The sequence below is a fragment of the Aquila chrysaetos genome, chromosome 24 (genome assembly GCF_900496995.4).
Source record: "Aquila chrysaetos chrysaetos chromosome 24, bAquChr1.4, whole genome shotgun sequence".
In the NCBI taxonomy this organism is placed as follows: Eukaryota; Metazoa; Chordata; class Aves; order Accipitriformes; family Accipitridae; genus Aquila; species Aquila chrysaetos.
Window position 1 is genome coordinate 9,499,320 of NC_044027.1, and position 18,872 is coordinate 9,518,191.

The following is an 18,872-nucleotide window of genomic DNA, read 5'->3' on the forward strand; positions in this document are numbered from 1 at the left end:
GTGGTTTTTCTTGGGAAATTGCACAAGAAGGCTTGAGGAAATCTGGAGACAGACATATCCTTTAATGGATTAGGTTAATCTTAGCAGGTAGGCTAGGTGTTCAGCACTGATTGCCTGGATTTCATTTAACTGAAAAGATTAATCTTCCTGTCTTTCTCCTCAAAATACATGCATCCCTTGAAGCTACTTAGTGTATGCAGAATGTGAGATTCATTTCTTTTCTGACTAACAGTGCCACTATAGTCAAAAGAACTCATCTTTTCAGAGGTGTCATGAGCGGCTATGTCAGCGCAGAGATTTTGCATTTGGTTTTGTTACAAGCTTGTGCAGTAGGTCCTGGAGGTTGAGGTGACTTCCTTACTCAACACTTCCCATACCAAAATTTATGTAGCAGCTTCTTGGCCCTCCATGTGCAGTTTTAGTATATATGATGCTATTGATAAAGCCTGACTTTGGAAAGCTGCCTCTTACTCAGATGGGGACTCTGACCCCTTTTGAGAGTAACAAATGTTTATTGCTTGCTTGTAGTCATCTGTGGAATGAATGATGATAAATACAAATGGTTAGTGAAGGAAAAAGGCTATTTAATTCTGACTGCGGTAAGTGCTCCCTGTCCTCTGTCCTGTAGAGTCAGAACCAGGGTGTGGGTCTGGTGGGCTCACCGACCCAGGGGAGCTATGAGGCAGGAATGGTACTGACCCCTTTTGGGACCAAAGGCAGGGCGTGGCTGAGGATGGTCCTCGCTGTGCCCTGTGGGGTAACCTGCTTGAGTCCAGGTGTGCACTCACATCACCAGGGCACTGAAAACCAACATCTGTAGAAAAATAAGGTACAGGTAAGTAACCTAGCTTTGTTAGTGACTGCTTGTTGAGGAACACTTTCTTTTGTGAACTGCTACAGCCTTCTGCCTCACACACTGCTAAACTTTGTTGAGGTGAATTCAAATACTTGGACTTAATCGGACACTGTGCTGGTTAAGAGCTCTGTTTCATTGTGGAGGGAGATTACTCCCTGAACCTTGCTTTTGCATTGCAGATCAGCCTTTACGTAGAACTTGGCCAAAAAAGCCCTCGATGAAAGGAAATTGTGTGTGTTGCCAGCAACTTCATAATTTTAATATTCTTTAATGTAGATGTTTATATGTAACACACATAAGTAAAGAATGCTTAGAATTCCACATGGTAAAATCATTTCAGATAGTTTTTGGTTTGGGGTTTTAGACCTTGCTTTTTGCTTTTATTCCCGAGTAAGACATAGAATATTACAAACTAACTGCTGTTGGTTGTACTTCATGTATTTTTGATAAAATACAAGATTCTACTTTAAAAAAAAAAAGGACCCTCCAAACTACTTAAAGATTTCTTTTGTGAGGGAAACTTTTTCCTGGGATTTGACTCTTTGAGAAACAAATGGAGAACTAGTAATATTTTGAAAGTAGTGTTTTCTTGGTATTGCAGTTGTTGCATTTCTCCAGAAGGTGGCACTTAGTAACTACTAAAAGCAAGTACAAGCCATGCTGCATGTCACCAGCTCAAAAATGAACCAGGCCCTAGTGTGTCAGCATCACAGGCTGCCATAGGAGTACTGGAGCTTTAAATCTTACTTGTCTGCCTGATGTTGAGTGTTGCTGAGTGACAACTGTGAAGCTAAGGGTTTTTTTCCCCTCTACCATCCATTACCACTGTAGTAGTTGCTTATTCAAATCAAAGTATATTCCACTTGCTTTCTAGGGAGAAAGTGATCCTGGAGTAGATGTTGTTCCAGTCTTCCAAGGTCTTATATGAGTGCTTCACTCTGCTTATGTTCTAATGACTTGGTAAATGAGTTGGAGGCTTTGCAGGGTTGGAACTAGTGGTTGGTTTTTTGGTTTGTTTTGGTTTTTAGTAAATGTTTTTGTTTTCATTATTTCCTCCTAGGTTACAACTCTTCCAAACTCTCTGGTTGGGAACACTGTGCCTCGCCAAAGGATGCGGAAGCGGGCAAAAGTTTTATCTTTGGCTAAAAGGTATTTGGGTTTTTGAGAAGGGGAAAATTCATGTCATGGAGGCTGGTTTTGTGTTTTTTTGTTTGTGGTATGGAATCTGTCCCTGGCCTAGCACTTTTCCATAGCTGCTGTTTTTTCACAGTCCTGTCAGCTATGCTTCAGTCTAGCATTTTGCTGGGAAGTTTGCTGAAATGGAATGGTTTATGTACATAGCACTGTCTCTAGTTTTGCTGAGGACAGGCCAGGAGGGTGGAATGCTACTGTTTTATCTAATTGATAATGTGTAACTTGGCATGGTGTGCATTTAGTATTGCAGTCAACCTATGGTGTCAGTATACAGCCCATACTTAAGACAAAATGAGGAGACTTCCTGAACTTTCTGACTTGTGTTTTTCTTTGTAGGATTCTGCGTATTAAGAAGGAATGTCCAACTCTGCAGCCGAAAGAACCACCTCCCTCTTTGCTAGAGGCAGATCTAACTGAATTTGATGTAAAGAATTCCCATTTGCCATCGGAAGTCCTATACATGCTTAAAAATGTTAGGTAATGTTAAACGGAAAGATAAGTTTGGATTTTGGTTTTGACAGATGTTCAAGTGATCTAAATATCTGGCAGTTTGTGTCAAGTCTTAAATTTTATCACTGCATGGTCAGAGTCTTTGAGTCTTTAAGCAGTTGACTGAAAATTCACCTGACCGTGAGGAAAGAATAAATGACTTCTAACTTTCTAGAAACGTTAAGAAAATAGTTGAGTGCATTTTTAGGAGAAAAAAAAAAGAGAGAGAAAAAAAAAAAAGACGTAGATTAGTGGCCTAAATTGAGGGATAGTGATAATAAAGCTCTTTTAACAGGAACGGACTTCTGTTAGTGTGTTTTAAAAATTCCCTTTAGACTATATCAGACAATTTTTTGGTACAGAAAAGCATCATAATTGGCAAATGTTAATTGGATACCATATTGATAACTCTCTGAACTGCAGAATCTTTTAATTCTCTGGATAAAAAGTTGCAAATGGAATCAAAGTTAACTTAATCCCCACAGCTCTTTGGCAGGTTAAGAAGAAGGGATGGTCTTTGTGCCTGTTCAGCAGGGTTAAATTTGCTGAGACAGCAAAGAGGATGAGATCTTCCGATGCATAATTTTGGTTTTGTGTATGTTCATTTTTCTCCTAATTATGATATAATGTAGTCATGAAGGTCATATACTCTAATAAGCCTGCTATTTAAGTCATCTAAACTTTCTGCTGTGGAATTATGATCTCCTATGACTAATTGATGTTGCAGTAGAATTTGATTGGTTGATCCTGTTAAATGTGATCTAATGGAGCTATGTGGAGGGCCCTTTTGGTGCTGTGAACAGAAGGCTCAGGTTTAAGCCATGTATTTCTGTCTGCCTGGTAGTGACTGACTAGTTTCAGTATCGAAGGAGTCCAGTTGTGCATTACCTGAAGAGATTGGAATATTCCAAACTTACAGGTACATGCAGATGACAGGAATTTTTCCCTTTGTTTTCAGTATTTCTCATGTGTTCCTGTTAGGTGGTCAGGGTAGCTATACTAAAATGGAAATTTCCATAGAGTAACTTTTCTCATGCAATGTGTGAATCTTGCAGGTTTTTATATATCTTCCCCTTCAAAAGCCATGCTGGTGTTTGTTTGAGGAAGACTGGATTTACTTTCTTCTGAGCCTGCTCGCGTTGCTCAGAGTGCTGCTCAAAAGGGAACTCCAGTATTTACAGTTTTCAGCATTTCACAGTACTTTGGCACTTCTGTCTTGGCGAGTTCTGCTCTTTATGCCATGCTGTTGGACTGCCATGCAACAACTGACTCTGGGGTTCCTCTGCTATTCGTGCCTGGGGACTTTGCTAATTTAGGAAGGATTTGCCGGGGCAGTGGTGATTTTAGATTTACCTTTGCATTTTCTTTCCTGCAGGGTCCTTGGCCACTTTGAGAAACCTCTTTTCCTGGAACTGTGCAAGCACATGTTTTTTGTGCAATTGCATGAAGGTGAATACATCTTTCGTCCTGGGCAGCTGGATAACAGCATCTACGTTGTGCAGGATGGCAAGCTGGAAGTTTGCATTCAAGAAAGTGTAAGAATAAACTGATCTGTGGTTCTTGAGATAAATCTGTTGGCACAGCATATAGGTTGGCATGAATCATTACGCATTGATTAAACTTAGACATTTGAATCATAGTGATTTAGAAAGGATTACTTCCAACCTTTCAGGACCATGATATTTGTAAAGATCAAGGTTTTTATCTGTGATCCCCCGTGTCTTGGATGAGAGAGCGAAACGCAATGGTGTTAAGGCATTCTGAAATGTCCTCACGTACTCTGGTTGCATAGTTATTGAGGGAGGACAGGGTGCAAGATGGGCTTTGCATAGCACTGGAAACATTCTCCTTTTGGATAGTAGTTATATAAAATAGTTAAGTATACAGAGCAGGAGAGACCAAGTACACTTCACTCCACCATATTCTAACGTGGTAGTGAGCAGGTTTGCCTGGGAGGTTGAAGATTCAGATTTACTTTTGGGTCAACAGGGAAAAGAAATGAAGGCTTGTTTTATGGGTGAGTCTTAAAATGTGGAGTGCTAGCCCTTGTGATCCCTTCTGCCACTTCAGATTTTTTTTTTTTTTTTTTTTTCCTTCCTGACTGAACTTTGAGTTTAGCTTTAACACGTGAACAGTTTTGTGATGGCTGAAAATGCAGGGGGTTTATGTTTGTAAATTATCTCAAATTTGCTGATTTCTGTATAGGTTTGTACTTTGCTGTTCTTTGTTTTGTACTCTCTCTTGACATGTAATCCCTCAATAAAGGGAGCCAATTCTGTCTCAGAGTGAAGGAAGCTTTTTTTTTTTATTGGTTGTTACATAGCAAAGACAAGCAGTTCACATCTCCTCCTAGACAAAACTGGCTTTTAGTTTCTTTTAATTTATCACTTTTTTTGGTGGTTTGAAACTTTGGTGGTTTGAATTAGCACATTTCCATCAGAGCAGAGAGAAAACAAGCATCCAAGTTATAATGGGGGACCATTTCTTTTAGGGCTGCTCAGAGTATCTGGGAGAATAAGAGCAAGTTAAGCTTTCTGAAATGCTCCATATATGCCAAATATGCAACTATGAGCCTGCAGTAATCTATCCTACACTTGCAGGATGGAACAGAAGTGGTTGTTAAGGAGGTGCTGGCAGGAGACAGCGTCCACAGCCTTCTCAGCATTCTTGATGTTATCACGGTAAGTTCTTGAATGTGCAGGTTTTCTGCAGTGCTGCTTTATGTCACAGAGCTTGTTGGGGGAAGTAGACTTTGAATATTGCTAGGAAAGAATCAGAATGGAAAATGTTTCTTTGACCAATTCTTTTCCTCCTTCCAGGCCTTCACAGCTGTAAACTTAGTGCTGTGGTATGTAAGTTGGTTGTGAAACATGTATGCTTGACAGCGTAACACTGGCTATTTCTGATAAGAAGTAGGATTTGAATTATTCTTTTATGGCTGGAAAACTGAGGCACGGTTTGATTTGCTCAAGGTCATAAAGCAGTCAGGAGGAGGATCAGGTTAGGGCCCAAAAGTCCAGGCTTTTGCACTGCTTGATTTGTTACTTACTAAATTTATTTTTATTTAGCCTAATGAAAATAAATCTGGCAGTTGTTATTACTGTAATTATACTGTGACACCAGTTGATGGATTTAATTTTTTCCTAATACGTTAATGTTGCTGGTAACCATTGGAAGGTTGTGCTCTTTGGCAGGCAACAAGATGAGCTAAATGCTAGCTGGTCGTATTTATTGCACAAATTAGTGGTGTGGATTTTGTTTCAATTGGAATTACAGTGATGGTTTGCTGAAATTGTCACAGTGCATCAGTTTAGGAATACCTAAATTGAAGGTGGTGAATTCATTGTTTTCGATAATACGCAAGCATTTAAAGTGCATACTTGAAGGATTTTTGATAGTTGAGAGGATGCAGATAATCTAATCAATAAGTTGTGCATATTTGACCTTGTATCATGTTTCTCTTGTGCTTGGCTGTCTCCTTTCATTAAAAAGTACTGTTATTCTATGTGTAAGTAGTTTTAATGATTCTGTTAAGTGTTCTTTGCCACTTTTAGATGCAAGCATATATCTATATATCTGTATATATAATTTCCATAAAACCTATTGAAAGTGATAAACAAATTTTAAGCTTGGTCACGTTTTCTTATGTAGAAAGTAATGGCACGTGAATAATTTGGACTGTACAAGTCTAGTTCGTGCTGTCAAATCCATATTAATAGCAGATTTAGAGGTATCTTTGCCCTTGTTATTTCCACTAGTAAATTTCCTTAATGATAATATTCTAAAGAGCAGGACCATCGTATAGGAACAAGAATACTAGTCATGTTCTTTTCCTATATTCTTTTTGAACAAACAAGAAGAAATCCTTCTGGTATGACAATGGTTTGTGGTGGTTTGGGTTTTTTTGTTATTTTGTTTTTGTTTTGTTTTTTTTTTTTGTTTTTGTTTTTTTAAGGGTGGTTGCCATTCGTTTTGTGGTGGGGGTTTTTTGTTGTGGTGGGGTTTTTTGGTTGTTTTGGGGGGGGCGGGGAGGTTAATTCTCATTCTATCTTTTTTTTTTCTCTTTCTCATTAGTTATACCACTGGTAAATCAGGAAATAAAAATTATTGAAAGTGTGTTGAAAAGAGTTATCGGCATGCAGAAGAGTATATAACCAAAAACCTTGCAATTTTTTTTTTTTGCTTAAGTAACTTGTTCTCATTTATTTTTGCAACTCTATCTTTTCTCCCTTGTTTCCCAGCTTTGTGAACTGGTTGTTTTATTTCTGTTTTTCCTCTTCCTTGTGCTCTTTGCTGACTTTAGGTATAGCAGTAGCATGACAATGGGCAAGGAGAGAGAAAGTAGCATTGACCAAAATAGAGGAGACTTCTCTGAGCTGAACATTGTTGATGTCCATGCGAGTGTTTTCAGAAGCTGTTGCTGAGTGCTCACTCAACCCATATGTGCAGTCAGATCTTTTTCCTGACCAGTGAATTTTCATTCAGAGTTAAATGGGACAAATAGAGATGGCATTTGGTGCTGATTGCTAGAGCTTTGGGTTTTACTCTTCTTTTGTCCTCCATGTGGAGATGGTATTTAGAAAACTGCGAGCAGGTGGCATAGTTGGAATGAAAAAGAAGAGACTGGGAGGAATATTAATCAATTGCCAGTGACTGAGGGGAGAAAAATGAAAGTCTGAGGATTAAAAGAAGCTGAAAAACCACTTGGATAAAGGTGAGCCTGCAGGGCTCAAGTCTGTTTAAATGGCAGTGGACAAGATAGATGAGTTTATAAAGAAGCAATTGATTGCTGCAAGAACTTTGGCTTGCAGCAGTGTTGCTGTAGTGTAGAGGATGGCAGGTAGGAGTGGAGGAAGACAAAATCCAAGCAATGGGAATAGGGACAATATGCCAGATTTTGGGGTAAAAAAAGAAGTTACCACTCCAGGTGGGAGAATGTAAGGCACCTGTGTCTCTTGTATCAGATTTCTTAACCAAATTAATTTGGATCTGGCCATTAGCTGTCATCTGGATCCAGCTACGGCTTTAGCTGTGACATTTGCCACCTACAATATTTAATTACTCCGCAGCTCTTAAAACAAGACAGAAGTTAACAGTTATCCATGTTGAGAACAAAAAGTTCTCTGTTGAAAAAGCCCTAGTTCACTACTGATTATAACTTAACTGTTCCTTGTGACCTCAGTGTGTGATTGTAAAATAGTACAATTTAAACTTGGTATTCTCTGTGTGCTGCTGATTACATTATATTTGAGATAGCTGACAATTACAGGAGCATTTCCTCTTCGTGTTCCTCTGACAGCTTTTAGCATGTTCCAAACCAGTTAGATGTGGTGGTTGGCCCTTTCAAAAGCAGGCTGCTCTCATGCAGAGATTTTGAAAAGAAAAAATTATATGCTGAAAAACTGGAGGGGTGGGCTGTTCTTTGGAGAAAAAGGCTGCTGCATTATTATCCTAAAACTGCTTTTCTGAGAAACTGTCAGCATCAGTCTATCCTCAAAGAAGCACTGTTCAGAAAAAAAAAATAAAAAAATCACACTTTACTGGGTAGGATGTAGACCATAGAAACATGATACACGGTGCTTATTTTGCTCTTTTGAATAACTGTTACAGAACACTATTAAACTTAATGCTTATCCTTTGTCCAGTGACTAAAGATTTAATAGATTTCCTTAGTTTTTCACTATGTATTTGGTGTAGAGATTGGTACGAAATACAGTTGATGGCAAGTATAGCGATGTACATACTTAAAAGCAGACTATATACATGGGACCTGATGAGATGCGTCCACGGGTCCTGAGGGAACTGACAGATGAAGTGTCTGAGCCACTATCCCTCATATTTGAGAAGTTGTGGCAGTCCAGTGAAGTTCCTACTGACTGGAAAATGGGAAACATAACCCCCATTTTTAAAAAGGGAAAAAAAGAAGACCTGGGGAACTACACGCCAGTCAGTCTCACCTCTGTTCCTGTCAAGATCATGGAGCAGATTCTCCTGGAAACTATGCTAAGGCACATGGCAAATGAGGAGGTGATTGGTGACAGCCAACATGGCTTCACTAAGGGCAAATAGTGCCTCACAGATTTGGTGGCCTTCTATGACTGGGTTACAGTGTTGATGGATAAGGGAAGAGCAACTCATGTCATCTACCTGGCCTTGTGCAAAGCATTTGACACTGTCCCACATGACATCCTTGTCTCTAAATTGGAGAGACATGGATTTGACGGATGGACCGCTTGGTGGATAAGGAATTGGCTGGATGGTCACACTCAAAGAGTTGCGGTCAATGGCTCGATGTCAAGTGGAGAGCAGTGACGAGTGGCGTTTCTCAGGGGTCGGTATTGGGACTGGTGCTGTTTAACATCTTTGTTGGTGACATGGACAGTGGGATTGAGTGGGTGCACCCTCGGCAAGTTTGCCAACAATGCCAAGCTGTGCGGTGTGGTTGACAAACTGGAGGGAAGGCATGCCATCCAGAGGGACCTTGACAGGCTTGAGAGGTGGGCCCGTGTGAACCTCGTGAAGTTCAACAAGGCCAAGTGCAAGGTCCTGCCCATGGGTCGGGGCAATCCTAAGCACAAATACAGGCTGGATGGAGAATAGATTGAGAGCAGCCCTGCGGAGAGGGACTTGGGGTTACTAGTGGATGAAAAACTGGACGTGAGCTGGCAATGTGCGTTTGCAGCCTAGAAAATCAACCGTATCCTGGACTGCATCAAAAGCGTGACCAGCAGGTCGAGGGAGGTGATTCTCCCCTTCTACTCCCCTCTCGTGAGACCCCACCTGGAGTATTGGGTTCAGCTCTGGGGCCCCCAACATAAGAAGGACATGGACCTGCTCAAGCGGGTCCAGAGAAGGCTATGAAGTCGATCGAGGGCTGGAGCACCTCTCCTATGAAGACAGGCTGAGAGAGTTGGGGTTGTTCAGCCTGGAGAAGAGAAGGCTCCAGGGAGACCTTATAGGAGCCTTCCAGTACCTAAAGGGGCCTACAGGAAAGCCAGAGAGGGACTTTTTACAAGGGCATGCAGTGATAGGACAAGGGCTAATGGCTTTAAACTGAAAGAGGTTAGATTTAGATTAGATATAAGGAAGTTCTTTACTGTGAGGGTGATGAGGTACTGGAACAGGCTGCCCAGAGAAGTTGTGGGTGCCACAGCCCTGGGAGTGTTCAGGGCCAGGTTGGATGGGGCTTTGAGCAACCTGGTCTAGTGGAAGGTGTCCCTGCCCATGGCAGGGGGGTTGGAACTACATGATCTTATAAGGTCCCTTCCAACCCAAACCATTCTATGATTCTGTGAATTCCAAATGACTTCTTTGTCTAAAGCCAGGCTTTAAACTGGCCTGTAAAAGAGGAATGTTGCATGCATTTTTGGGTACAGCAAAAGCACAGAAGTGTCATTTTTAAATTTCTTTACTTAATTAAAAGAAACTCTGGAAAACTGAAGACACCTGGTAGCTTTGCATTGTAGGTCAAAGATATGTTTAAAATTTCATATCCCTCAGGAACTTGAAAATCAAAGCTATTAATATCATCACCAGATTTTATAAAAAGGTCAGCTGAAGTTGGTGTAATTAGGAAATTGGTTCCAATTAATTTAATTTAATTTTAGAGTCTGCTTCATCGTGACTTCCAGACCAGCAAGGCAGACAGAGCTGTAGCTTTATTTTCCAGAGTGGTTATAGTTATGCAGAATGTATCTTGTTTGGTTTTGCTGTGTTGTTTAGGCAGAAATTCTTCTGCAGTGATTGTGTTTAGTTGTCTGATGCTCTGGAAGACTTGCAAGTTTTTTTTGTTTGTAATCAGCATTTAGCATCTGTGTGTTTAGTGTTTGGAAAAATTTGCCTTCTGCTGCTCAGGAGGAATGAAAGTTTCAGAAGCTGCAAGGTGACTTAAAGTAGAAACTCCATTTCTTCCTTAGCTCCTGCTCCATACCATGAAAGGACTCCTTTTATCTTAGAAATATTGGATAAATCAATATTTCATGTATTAGTAAATGAATTCATGACTTACAGGTATTCTCTTCAGTAGTTACTAAAGGGGGACAGGGGTGTTGCTTGGAGTCTTTCATCCAAGTGTTTGGCAGTAGATTTTTGTTTAAATCTATTCTGATTCAAGGGGGAAAACCTAAACCAAAGGCTTGCCGTCCAGTGTAAAAAAAAATCTCTGTATTCTATCCACTTACAGTTTTATTTTTCATTGGTTTGTTAATTCTCCATCTTCTTCAAGCAACTCAGGATGGTCAAGGCCCAGTTTATCTCAAGTGAAAAGAAGCTGTTTGGCTTTGTCATTTGGAATATTTCATATATATATATGAATATATATGAAGATACGTATATATATCTTGAAACACAAGAAGTCTGCCTGGTTTTTGTCTTATTTCATTATGTATGTAATTATTATACAGTTTTGTTTGTATTTTTTGCTGAATATGTGAGTCTACAGTTGCTATTGCAGCAAATAGCTTGGTCATCAGTACAGATAATAAAATCAACAAAACCTCTTTTCTTTGCAGTTTTGAATAGCGGGAAGTTGAAATACTTCTGAAGCCTGGCTTTGTCTGTAATAAAACTGTAACAGAGTTGACAGACTAGCCAGTTTCCCTTAACCTGATACAGCTTCTTATAGCTCTTGTTTCTCTACCTCTGTTTCTGTATAATGCTAGTGAAATTGTTGGTGTGAATTCACCTGGCCATGCTGCCCTCATTACACCACCTGTAGGTCATGGAGCATAAGTTCAAGGCTTTTTTGTGGTCGGATGATGTCTGTCAAGCATATACAATATCAAAGTAGAAATCTGGGAAGGGATTGGGAAGAATTAGGTCAGATAATTGGTGGATTAACCTCGTGTCTCTGAAACTTTCTGTTAGGGTCATCCTGCTCCATATAAAACGGTTTCAGCCCGAGCAGCCATTCCATCCACTATATTGCGACTTCCAGCAAGTGCCTTTCAAGATGTCTTCCAGAAATATCCTGAAACTCTTGTTAGAGTGGTACAGGTAAGCTTTGTTGTTAAGTAGAATTGCAGAGTGGGGGAGAAATCACTCTAATTTCAAAGTTACAAGGAAGACATTTTGAAGTTCGGCAAGCTTATCATCCTTTTGCAGATATGAAACTGTTGAGTATAGCTTCTTTTCAAGATTTGGACTAGTTCTGCTATTACTCTTGCTGTTAGAGCCTTAGACTTAATCATCTCAGCATTAATCATGTACAGGAAGAAATAATTCATATATGTGTATACACACACACACACATTGAATCAGTTTCTGCATGTGACAGCCTCTCAAATCAGCCTGATCTGCACTGTAAGCTTGTTGGTCCTGGTGGAGTAGAATATGCTGGCATGGGCTCCGCATCATGGTTATGCACCAACAAGGCTTCAAAATGGCTTGGAGTATGGAAAAGACTTCACATATTCTGAAAAAGGGCTGATGTACCATCAGAAGCTGTTTGTTGAGGGGTGATGCTTTGTAAAATTAAAAAAATTCAGTCTGATGTGAATTTCCACTTCAGAAGCGATTGTCAGCATCTGAGGAAAGAGCTGTGCTTTGTATTAGTTTTAAGTTCACCTTCCCTTGCTTTGCAGGAGCTTAGACAGTTTTCAAGTGAGCACTGCAAATATGTCTTGTACATCCTGCAAGTGGATGTTAATGCAGGGACTAGTGTATTAATGATTTCAGTTTGGAGAGTTTGCCAAGTGGTGCGCTGTCCCACAGGTATAATAGTCAAATGGGTGCATGTGACCTGATGAGTCATTCTGGTCTGTCCTTTTGTTTTACTATCCCTTCTAAATCTTTTTGTCCTTGCAAACTGTTCTGGTATCTGGATGATTTATGAGTGACACATGAACATCCTAATACTGATGGGTGAGGAGAACAGCTCATTATACCAATTTAATGTGCTTCGTGAGAGCTGATAAAAAAAGAGAGGATGGCTTAACAGTGGGAATAAGCTGCCAGGGCAGAGGAAGGTCAGCAGTGATGTCTTATGTTAGTTTAGAGTGCTTGCAGAGCAGTAGCACAGGCTCTGTATGGGGAAAGCTGGAATAATTTTTTTTTTAATGAGGGGGAAAAAATGGAAGCAAATGCTTTTATTTCAAGGCATGTTTATTATTAATGTTTACAGAAAACAAAAAGCACTATTTGGTGTTTGGGAGTAAGACTTTGCCATCAAATGATTGTGAAGTCTTTGGTAAATCACTTGAATTTATCTTTGCCTCAATTTATCAAGTGCTAAAAAGGAATTTCAGCTTAGGGTACAGTCTGTATTTTATAAACTGCCTTCAGGTAGTCTGGAACACAACTGTATCTAAATGCAAGAACAAGTGTGGGAGAATGCTAAATCCATTCCTATTGCTTGTTGATTTCCTGTTTCTAGATCATCATGGTAAGGCTGCAGAGAGTGACATTCCTCGCTTTGCACAACTACCTTGGTCTGACTACTGAGCTCTTCAATTGTGTAAGTTTGGGGTACATTTTATCTGCTCTTCTATGCAGCCTGGCTGTGACTTGGCACAGAGAGTTTTTCCTTCTTTCAGGAGATCGTAAAGCAAGTGTTACATATTAATTTAATAACGACAGTACTTGAGAAGTAAGGTGCTTGTTATAACCAGCCCATAAAATTGAGCCTATGCTGATGCCTGGGGAATTGTGGGGGGAAGCTTAAATTTCAAAAATTTGAAGTGCATCACTTCAAACTGGTGTATGTATACATACATCAGTATGTTTTAGCAGTCCTGACATTTGTTAATGATACTGAGTCACTTCTACCTATAACACTCCAAAGGATGTACCCTTGGTGGAAGAGGATCAAGTCAGGGAATACTTAAGCAAACTGGACATACATGAGTCCATGGGCTGTGATGGGATGCACCTAGGAATGCTGAGGGAGCTGGCAGATATCATTGCAAGGCCACCTTTGATAATCTTTGATTGATCACCGCAACTGAGAGAAGCACCCCAGGGGTCAATACAAGGTCCAGTCCTGTTTAACTTGTATGGGTGTGTGGTTTATGTTTGACTTTTCACCTTGCTCCTTGCAGCAGAGCCAAGCCATCCCACTCATCTCTGTGACGAGTGTAACATCTGGAGGAAGTTCGAGCAAAGCAGTAAAAAGACAAGTGTCTAATGTATCAGAGGAAGATCGTGGAGAAAAGTTCGAAAAAGCTGCGGAAGCACTGGAAATAGGTAATGTTTCTGGAAATGTGTAGTAACTGTCCTTTGTTATGTTCTTATAATTGTGCTATCGATCAGAGGATTTTTATTTGATTAGAGTAGTTAGGGATTGTCTTAAATCAGTTTCAGGTTTGAAGTCTTTGGATAGTCCTTAGCTTTAACAGGAAATTATTACTGTGTTGTTAATGATATTGACGGGGGAGGGGGGAGGGGGGGAAAAAAGTGGCTCCTCATGTTGCCTTCATAGGAGGAGCTGTGAAAATTCTGCACTCTAGATACTAGCAGAAGAATTGCTGGATAGGTGTAGGCTTTCAGGTTGAAGTGTCAGAATGGAAGCTAAATCTCGGAAAATAAATTGAGTTTAATTTTGCCTCTGAACCTGAAAAATTCTTTTTAATCAAATCAAAAGCAGGAAGCAGGTTTAAACAATGTTTAATGTTGGCGTTTCAAAACCTTTAACACAACCTTTAATAAGTTTTAACAGTGGATAGTGGGAGGTTCTTGCTGTCAATGAAATTTATTTTATTAGGGAGTACCTTGTGTATATTTGTATAACTTTTTGTTTCTGTATTTCAGATACGTTGAAGATTTCTGGTACAGAAAACTCTGAGCATGTTTTCAGGAGAAGCCTTTCTTCACCTCCCTACGCAGGGTCTGCAGAGACTTCTAGTAAGTAGTGCTCAGCAAAATTGTGGGAAATATGTAATGTACCTGTCATATGGGGGAAGACATGTACTCTTTGCAGCATTGGGTTAGATAAGCTTCCTGTTTATGTTAGATAATCATCTTGCAGTAGTACTGCTTCCTAACTCATTTGTCAAAAATTTACTTTCTGAAGTAACAAATGGACTGTTACCTAAAAGAGCATTTATTAGCAATGGGGAACATACAGTACTTTGGCTACCGAGACACCTGCAAATGAAGAGTTTTATTAATTGATATAACTGAAACAAAGTGACTTATGATGACATGCTGTCATCTTTCATGTGAAAGATGACACGTGATTCCTGCTTGGCTGATTGTCCCAAAGAGCATGTTACATGGCTTTGTTGCTTTTAGAGGAATGTTTTTTGAGTGGGTAATAAAAGTGATTTATCATTGAATGCTCTGATGAGACATTTATGGGGCTGAGCTGTTTTGATGCTGCACTATTCATTTCGGTGAACTTCAGTCATCCCCACTGTAGACATCTTCCTCTGAGCCAGTCGTTAAGGTTAGCTTTATGTTCGAGGTAGAAACACTGGAACTTCTTGGGTGAATCACAGAAGGCAGGCATCTGTCTTCCCTTAGCTGAGTACCAAACTAACTATCTTGAGGTAGTTGTAAGGTCATGTTTAGATACTGTAATCATTATAAAGATATTGTTAATAGAGAAGTCATATAAAGTTTAATTGGTGGAATAAAGGTATCCTGGATACATTAGAAGATACATGTATTGCTTATGTTGACTATTAAATGGCTTAGGAGATAAGAACATACTATGGGGGGTTAGAGAGTATGGAGGCAAGGAGAAAGGAGGGAGACAGTCTGAGGGAGCCCTCAGCGTTGAGGGCTTTCCCCAAGATAAGGTTTCTAACACTTGTTGCTATCAAGTTACGTTGGTGGTATGTAGAGAAGAGAAGAATGGGTAGTTACTTCATTTTTAACAAGAGAGCTGATTCACTTCCCTCTTCAATTTCTGCTATGCAAATGTACAATGTCCCAGTTAAATTTTTTCATAATTTCCATGTTACTGTCCAGAGGGGGTGGATGTGACAGAGAAGTAGGATTTTGGCTAGTGATAAGGAGATCATCTTTCTGAACCAGGGAAACAAATTAAGGGAAAATACTGAACTGACCCATGCAAGACTTGGCTTTATTTTCATATGCGTTAGGTTGTTCTGCACTATGCATTATAAAATGTACTAGCAGACTTAATTCAGTGGTGAATTAAGTAATGCTTACTCTGAACATAGCCATTTTTCCCCCAGGTAGATAAAACAGTTGAGTGAGGTCTGCCTATGCAGCCTTGTAACACCTCTTAAGGTAGAGTCCATGCATGTTCTTAGAAGCTTTTATGTGGAAGGATCCCTGCATACTTAACAGTGAATATGTCCATTTGTCCTTCCTTTCTCCTTTTATGTGTCCCGAGAGTTATGTCAGGGTACACAGAGCTTAGCAGAGAGAGAAAATTAATTTTTACTGACAGGAGAAGCATATCTAATTGGGTAATTATGATTTGCCTCAGTTAACAGAGCTGATTTCTGTTCACTGCACTGAGGTTACAGTCACTGTTTAGCTTGCATGGAAAATATCTTGATGTTTGTAATGAGAAGATCAAGATCTTGCTTCAGATTCTATTCCACTACCTTACTGTGTGTTCAGACTCCATGGGGATATTGATTATGTTTATTATTGATTCAGAGAAAAGAGAACTGTCTGTTATTAGAGTCACACAGGTGCTATTATGTCAGCATCTCTTTGATTTGCTTGGCTCATTAGAATTAACAAAAACTGCAAAAAATTACTTTGGGGAAAACATTTTTTCCTCAGTTGCTCCTGGGGTTGGGGTGTAATTTGTTCTTCTATTTTTTGTATAGCTATCTAACTTGAAATGTAGCAGTTGTGGAGATGAGGAAATACGACCCTGCCAACTTAGGCTGGTCTACTTTTAAAGTATACTAACCCTTTTTGTGGAGAAAGATGTAATTAAGTCATGTGGAGTATCTGGGCTGGTGGATAGAAGAATTAGAAGAACAAAATAAAACAACAGGATCTTTTGTGTGTGATAACTTCAGTTTTATTGTTCCTAGAAGTGAGTGTTCCCAACTTAGAGTTATCTTTTATTGGTTGGTTTGTTGGGGTTTTTTTATCAAGAGTAAAGAGAAGCTGCTTTTCCTTCTTCAAAACTGGAGCCATGACCCTACAGCATACATGCAGGAGTGCAGGACCACCTGCATTAGGAAAAGCAGGTAGTTCAGTGAGCAAGTACTTGGAAGGAAAGAGGCGGCTGAAATACTGTGAGGGGCTATGTCAGTTGCCATTGTTTTTGGAGTGACTTCCATATCAGCAGTGTGTGGGATACCAGCGAGCATGTGTTCATCAAACAGGATTGCATTCCACTCTTGAGTTTCCCACTGCCTTCTGTTCTTTTGACTCAACGGTTCTAGTTAAAGCTTGTTCTGCTGTATCCTTTCTAACTCCCATTTGAGCAACAAGACAGTTTAATTAATCACTGTGTGGGAAGCTTATATCTATGACTGAGATGAAGACTTCTACTTTGAATAGAAGTCTAGTAGACATAAGTTTTCACGCTTAGAATGCTGCCTCTTTTTTCTCTCTCTGATTTTTTTTAATATGCAGAGCTATGTAGAGGATGCTTTTCATGCCTACATACCCATTATCAGATTATTTAGGTTTAACCTGAGAAGTGTGTGTTTAGATTTAAAACGCACTTGGTATACTGGGGCTTAGTAATTATGCTGACACTGTGATTTGTGGGGCAGTATAATTGACAGGTAGTCAAATCAGCCCATATGGAGTTCCATGCTGCTATTTCTATTAGCCCAGCTTTTTTTTGTTTATAACTAATTTACGGTCTTTAATGTTGCAGTGTGTATGAAATTCAGTTAGTAGCATCAACAGCTTTTTTCTTTTTTTTCTTTTTTTTTTTTTTTTCCTTATGGTTTGTAAATTTTGCTCATGACAATCTTTGGGTCAACTTGTTGGGTTTCTTGTTTGAAGGCTGATCACTAAATGATGTTATGACCTCAGTGGCAGATGTGGATTTACTACATGCAAAGATTTGTTTGTATTTGTAGATAACATGGAAGAGAGTACTCTGAGGCAGATCTGAATCTTTGGGACAGTAGGATTCTCTCCTTGTACTAGTTGGGGTGGACATAGCAGTCAAGCTCCTTCAGAAGTAAAATAATTGTATTTTTAAAATTAAATTTATAGATAGCCCTTCATGGAAGGGTAATATTTTCACATGATCATATGTCACAAGGGTGTAAATATAGGGCAGCTCCATGTTTCCAAAAGCTAACTTTCCAAAGATCAGGGTAATCCTGGGCAAACTCAAGTGTGTATGTGTATAGAGGTGGAGTGAGATGGGGGAGGAATTCAGAATTAAAAATTTGAGCCCTTTCTGAGTTCATGAGGTAACAAAGTTCAACAGTCAAGAAAGATAATTGCCTTTCCTAAGGGCCCATCCTATTTTTGAGCAGCAATTTGTATTTAAAAAACCAAAAGTTTAAGAACAATGTAGTAACAGAAGGAGAAAGGCATAAGGGAGAAAATTTAAACTTTTCTGAATACAGTATATTTTTGAGATCTATTAGGCATAGAAATATGATAGAAGTGATTATAAGTTTATTTGTTAAAGGAAATTGCAATCTCTGCATGATTCTTAAACTCATCTGTAAATCATCAGGCTGATATGTGGGTGTCCTATTCAAGGTCATTAAATAGGAAGCGTTTCCCAGTTACATTTTGTGTTATTGATTATCTCAGATAAGTTCCTGGAAGGTGGATGGGACAGCCAAGGAGCTAATATAATTAAGATATATTAAAATTGGGAATTAAGGAATAGAAGTTGTCAGTGACTTCAAATTCGTGCATTAAATAAGTGAAACCTGTAAGGGAATTCCTTATGTATCTCTCAGCACATGATGTGCTTTGAAAATTTGGACAAGTTGTAGAAAAGGTCTGAAATTATTTTAGGCATTGGGGGAAAATGCTTTCTATGGAGAAACTTTTAACAAGTTGCTGATCATAATATTCTCCCTATGAAAGCTCTTGCAATATATTGGGTACAAAAAAAGTTCTTTTGTTTGGTGGAGAAAAGTTTAATAGGAGTCATTTCCTGAAAACAATGAGGAAAATCTGTTTGGTGGATTTGCCTCTTCCTGATAATCTTCAGATCCAAATGACTCTGTTTTGTTTACCCCAAAATAATTATTGTACTCTGTACAAGAGTGGATGTGGGAATTTTGGGATGCAGTGCATACAGGAGCTCAACTGAGAAGATTTAAAGTTCCCATCAGATCTTCCAGCTCAAAAGGAACTAGGAAATAAAGAAGAATATGAGGATGCCACTTTCTATTTTATCCTCAGCTTCAGAAATGAAAAAAACAAAAAACCAAACAAATAAAAAGTTGCCTGACTTCGTGTACTATCTGCT

The 18,872-nt window shown here is 39.4% G+C and overlaps 1 protein-coding gene across 8 annotated transcripts in view; it reads left to right on the forward strand.

Annotated features, from left to right (window-relative positions):
- Positions 1-18,872, forward strand: part of PNPLA7 (patatin like phospholipase domain containing 7) — a 132,041-nt gene that overhangs the window by 5,708 nt on the left and 107,461 nt on the right. For 7 of the 8 annotated variants that reach the window (XM_029999837.2, XM_029999839.2, XM_029999835.2 and 4 more), the window contains exons 6-13: positions 1,917-2,005; positions 2,387-2,527; positions 3,915-4,074; positions 5,140-5,220; positions 11,405-11,533; positions 12,912-12,992; positions 13,576-13,720; positions 14,285-14,377. In XM_029999837.2, coding sequence (XP_029855697.1) covers positions 1,917-2,005; positions 2,387-2,527; positions 3,915-4,074; positions 5,140-5,220; positions 11,405-11,533; positions 12,912-12,992; positions 13,576-13,720; positions 14,285-14,377 — 919 coding nt within the window. Of the gene's footprint in view, positions 1-628; positions 836-1,916; positions 2,006-2,386; positions 2,528-3,914; positions 4,075-5,139; positions 5,221-11,404; positions 11,534-12,911; positions 12,993-13,575; positions 13,721-14,284; positions 14,378-18,872 lie in introns of all 8 variants that reach the window. The other variant, XM_041119760.1, reaches the window with a different exon arrangement.